At 39.8% G+C, this 5822-nt stretch overlaps 1 protein-coding gene across 1 annotated transcript; it reads left to right on the forward strand.

Moving 5' to 3' along the window:
- The first annotated feature begins 2888 nt into the window (after positions 1-2888).
- On the forward strand, positions 2889-5416 carry LOC311021259 (uncharacterized protein). Its single transcript, XM_084021716.1, has 4 exons — positions 2889-3219; positions 3544-3699; positions 3785-3877; positions 5019-5416. The coding sequence occupies exons 1-4, from the start codon at positions 3118-3120 to the stop codon at positions 5322-5324; spliced, it is 657 nt and encodes a 218-aa protein (XP_083877842.1). The 5' UTR covers positions 2889-3117; the 3' UTR covers positions 5325-5416.
- The last annotated feature ends 406 nt before the right edge of the window (positions 5417-5822 follow it).

Consider the following 5822-nt stretch of genomic DNA (forward strand, 5'->3'; position numbering starts at 1 on the left):
ATTGATGATTTTGAAATATGCAATCCCCTTGGTACATCACGTAAAAAACACAAAATCTGTGCCTTGTATTGGATTTTAGGCAATCTGCCACCTGGTTTTCAGTCCTTGTTGTCCTCTATTCATTTGGCTGCATTGATCAATAGCAATGATGTCAAGGTTTATGGTTATGACAAAGTTTTAGAGCCTTTGACTAGTGATCTCATAACATTAGAAGAACATGGGGTTTTTGTGAATAAGTTGGGGAAAACTTTGAAGGGCACAGTGCAGTGTGTTGTTGCCGATAACCTTGGAGCACACAGTATTGCTGGTTTTGTACAAAGTTTTTCTGGCAGATATGTTTGCAGATTTTGTACAGCAGATAAGTTAGATTTTGGGACCAAAGACGTTGGATCTGGATGTTTCTCCCGGAGAACTGAAGAGATTCACGCAAGTCATCTCAAAACCCTTGAGGAAAATTCTTTGAGCAGCTGTTACGGTGTTACGAGGAAATGTGTTCTGTCAGAAAAACTTTCCCATTTCAATGTTACAACTGGTTTTCCTCCAGACATTGCCCATGATTTATTTGAGGGAATCGTTCCTGTTGAAATAGCTCTCTGTCTGACTGTATTCATTTCCAAAAAGTATTTTGCTTTGGCCACTTTGAACAAGGCAATAGAAGATTTTCCCTATAAATGGACTGATAAAACAAATCGCCCCCATCCTGTTCCACTGACCTATTCATCCAGGAGAACAATTGGTGGAAACGCACATGAAAACTGGAGTTTATTAAGATTTCTTCCACTACTTCTTGGACAGAAAGTTCCATCTGATGAACCAGCCTGGCATCTCCTTGCTGACTTAAAGGACATTGTGGACCTTGTTGTTTCTCCAGTTCAAACTAAAGAATCAATTGGATATTTGAACTTTAAGATCTCTGAGCACAGAGTTAGATTTAAAGAGCTTTTCCCGGAGACAAATCTTCTGCCCAAACACCATTTCCTGGAGCATTATCCTCAGTTAATCTGTGAGTTTGGACCGTTAGTTGCACTATGGACCATGCGTTTCGAAGCGAAGCACAGCTTCTTCAAAAGAGTTGTGCGGCATACAAGGTGCTTCAAAAATGTGCTCCTTTCCTTAGCAGAAAGACATCAGTTTCTCATGGCACATCACCTTTACATGTGCAGCTTTCCTAAATCCCCCCTGGAGGTAACAAATGTTTCAACTCTTCCTATGGACGTTTTGAAAGAGGACATTGCATTTGCTATTAAACAGAGACACCCAGACTTGGATGGTGTGTGCTTGGCTAAAAATGCAACGTATAGTGGCCTTAACTACAGGAATGGAATGATCCTTGCACATGGCTCATTGGCAGGGCTGCCAGAATTTACTGAAATAATCCAGATGATTGTTGTACAGGATAAGCTGCTTTTTATTGTCAGAAAGCTGAGTGCGTGGTACAGGGAACATTACAGAGCCTATGAACTGAAAATGTGTCCTTCGAGAGAGGTGGAACTTCTTGGCCCAAACGAACTGACAGATCCATATCCATTGGCTGACTACACAGTTGGGGGGATGCGGCTGATTACTCTCAAAAGATACATACATGTTTAAGGTCAGTCAATTTAGTTAACAATTGATTGTATGACTTGCATGTAACAGTCCTAACCCTTGTGCCTCACTAGGGACATTTTTGCCTTTTAATATTACAATGTCCCTATTTTAACATTTTTCATGAATTCTATTATTTCAGGCTTTCAATCTAGAGCCAAGGCTTCAAAATTGTAGTTGTAAAAATCCCCTGATCATTTAGTATACAGAAAATGATAATACAGTTTTTGCATCGATATTTATTTAAACGAACTGGCATTTAAAGTTTTAAGATTTTGAAAATATTAAGTAGTAATCAGGACTGAAGTTGGGTAAAAATATTAACTTAGTGAAAGTTGAAAATGTATCATTTTAAAAGGCAATTTTAAGGCAGGGGGCCATTTTTTTGGTCCCCTCAGGAAAGTGATGCACAGGGGTTCTTACAGTGGAACACAACACAAGTAAAATTAAATTCATGCAGGTCATTCCTGTCAGCTATTGGTCAGAAAAATAAATGATCATCCCTAGTCATCGGCTATTAAGTGTAAAGCTGCGTCACTCATTCTTTCTTGCCATGTCTCTGCTTCCCCCTCCCTTTCTCTTGCTCAGGGCACCATGGCAGATATTGCAACTGTTCGATTGCTGATCATCTTGAGTGAAGACAACAGTGTAAGAATGGAGCTACACAATGGTATTCCCAACTCACTGGAAGAGCTCATCGAAGAGGTCACGAATGCATGTGGATTAGGAGGACACATAAGGCTGCAATACAAGGACGTTGATTTTGGGAACATATTTGTGAATCTGACCTCTACAACTGTTCTTAAGGATCTCTCAGTTATCAAAGTTATCCAACTAGACCCCGATACCACAACTATTGTCTTGTACCCAGTTGATCCCACAATGAGTGGCATCCCTTCAAGTGGACTGGACAGTGAAGAGTCCTCCTCAGGATCTGCACATACAGATGACACCATACTTCTTAGCAGCTGTTCCTCAGACACGTTAAGGACACAGCAGTGGCCAAAAGTGTTCCCAATCCCACTCTTCTGCTATGACACAGAATGCCAACTACAGAGGGGAAATGAGGAGTACGCAAGAAGCCAATCTAGGCTGACACCCTGCTCAAAAATGCTGTCCGACATACTGGAGAAACTGGCTGAAAAAGTTTACACTTACAAAGCATACCCTACAGATGCTGATTTCAGTGATGTTGCTGAGGCACTTACAAGGAAGCACCCCTGCCTGAGAGAACCAGGATCTTTCAATGAGAGCTATGGATGGAAACAAAGGCTCAAGGTTAAAATGGCCAACTACCGGACTCTACTTAGGGCACACGGAACATCTGCAGAGCTCACTGTGAATTCTTTGAAATCCAAGTCTCCAGAGGAGGCCTACCCAGCAAAGAATTTGAAGAGACCTAGACGAGCTGAGGTCAACCATTTTCCACCCTTGCCAAGTGGTGAGACTCCAGAAAGCCTGGAACAAGAGAGGATTTCCCTGCTGACAGAACTACAGAAAAGAAACAACAGACAAGCAATAAAAGAAAAGATGGCAAAGACGTTTGGATACCGGAGACAAGAAATTGTGCATAAGAAGCCGAGCATTGAAGACATCTTCGAGAGATGGCCTGCACTTTTTCAGATGGAAGAGGTAGGTTTTTGATGCAAAGCATCTCCGACGCATTAGTCACCCATGCATTCACTAACTTAATTGTTAGCCAGTAGTGGTTTTGACAGGCATGACACTTTGTCTAAGACCAGTTCAATTCATGTAAGCAAATGTTTTATAGCTTACAGCTTACAACAATTTTAGACCTAACTGTTGATTCACTTATGAGTTGCTGTTGTTTTTTTTTTTTTGTTGTAGGTGATAATTTGGTTAGACTGTGCTGGTGATTCTGTTTTGTTTTTCTAGGTTTAAGTATTTCACCATCCAAAAACTTTTACCCTTCTTTCTGTGTGCTCTACTTTTTAGATCAATGCCGAGTTCATCCGAATCACAACAGTTCCCTTGGAGACAAAGTTCTTGGCGCAGTTGGACAAGCACTCCACCAAACTGCTGGAGGTCATCAGGAGCAAGGGAGGAGTTGTGAAAGAGAAGACCACCAGGACCTTGCAGGTTTTAGATGAGGTATCTATGAACAAGTTGTGTATCGGTGAGATCTATGGCTGAATTGATTGTTTCATTTTAATTAATTGTAACTGTTCTTACTCAGACTGTGGACATCACCATCAGAAGAGAATGCATCCTTAAATCTCTGATGATCTACCTGGGCGAACCTGTTGAGAACCTTATCAAAGAATACCAGGTAAGGGCCCTCACTCGCTCACACTGTTAACACCCACAGACTAACAGCCATATGTAATAAATAGGGGTGTGACGAGAAACTCAGCTCACGAGATTAGATTTTAACACTCTTTCTAAGACATCTTTGATGCTCAATTATATGACTGAATTTTGAGCATTAAACACTTAATCTCCTGCATTCTGGTGGAATTTTTCTGCACCAATTGATGGTGGAAATGTCTTCATTTATGTAAGGGGGAAACACACAATTCAGGTGGCAGGTGACAATTCAAAACCTAACGATATAACGGAATATAATGCAGTTAGGCTCTCAGGCATTCTGTGTTGCTTTCAGATATGTTTCACCTTTAGATCAACTTTTGTCAATTTTGTGGAAGTAACCTCTTTAAATGTGATTTTAGCACTTTTGTGATAAATGAATACATTTTAATTCAGTTATAAACTCCTGGACTTTAATAGCTTCTGTGTTTCAGCAGGTTTTTTGCTCAAAACTTTCTGCACATTCAGAATCTCTCCCACAGATCTGTGTTCTCTGACATGTCCAGAAAAAAATCAGAATATAACAAGAATAACGTCATCATCAGTGTTGGGCTAGTTACTCAGAAATTGTAAGTTACAAGTTACTTATTACTCATTTAAAAAGTAATATTACATTACTTATTATTTGGCGATATAGTAACTAGTTACATTACTTGTTACATTACTATTACTTTCACAACCAATTTACTTTACTTTTACTCCAATTTAAGGGTTCTTGGATACACACAGTTTGTTGCTAATGAGACAATTGGGCTCAAAAAAGGATGGTTTGCACTCAAAAAAATCTTTAGACTAAAAATAAGTCCTCAGCTTATTTATTTTTTATTTTCTATGCATTTAACCCTAAAAAAATCAGCCCAAATAATTTTAGGATGCTACATTCTTTCAAAAAGAGCAATTGAACTCTGGTAAAAATTCCTGGATTTTTTCCATATCCCAATATATGTCGCAGAAATTCACACACATGTTAACTTCAGCACCTCTGATAAAGTGCAAGTTTAGAGTTTATAAGAGCTTGGCACTTTATGATCTAACATGAAATCTTGAGATTTCAGAACAATAACACTTGTATTTTCTTTTTTTTTTTCTTTTTATTAATGCAGGAAAATGAGGTTGAAGAACTGGAGCAGACAACCATGGCGATCTTTATCACTGAGAACGAGGATCCTCTCCATCCACCCAAAGACATTAAGATTGTCATCGAAGGAACAGAGGTCCTGAATGAGTTGCCCTCGGTTGCAACAGCTTTTTCCATGGTCTTTGGGCTCATATACGTACTCAACCTAAAATATCCGAAAAGACTGCACTTCACCTTTGAATTTGTGCAAAAGGTCCTGATGGAGCTTGATGGAAAAAGGATGAGCCCAAAAGTCAATAGACTGAGCACCCAACTGTACAGCACAGATTAGGCGGAACTGAATTGCGCAGACTTGCTTGATTTTATTTTCTTATTTGTGGTTCAATTTTATGGTGTTTCTACAGTCAAGACTTTGGATCCTTTTTATAAGAAGTTGCACTTTTCAATGCAGCATTTACAAATGTGGCTGGCCAAGTTCGATGGCTACCAGCCTCAAAGGCCGAAGAAGGCCGAGCGTTCTAGACAACTGGAGAGACTGATTGCAGCGTATGCACAGATTTGTGGAGTGGACGGAATCGCACAAGTCATCTTAAAACCCTTTAAGAAAATCATTTGGATAACGTTTCCTGTCAGAAGAATGTTCCTACTTCAATGTTCCTCCTAATGCACCAACTTTGTAGGCTCAGAGTTTTTGTTTGAGCTATTATGCCTAAACTCTCAGTGTCTTAGGAGTTCCACTGTTCACTGTCTGAGGAGCAGTTCCAGGGTTTGTGTCTTGTGTTCAGCTGAAAGAGTCTGTTCTTCATCATATACATTTGAAACAGGTGTA

The sequence above is a fragment of the Eutrigla gurnardus genome, assembly GCF_963514095.1.
Source record: "Eutrigla gurnardus genome assembly, chromosome: 2".
Taxonomy (NCBI): Eukaryota; Metazoa; Chordata; class Actinopteri; order Perciformes; family Triglidae; genus Eutrigla; species Eutrigla gurnardus.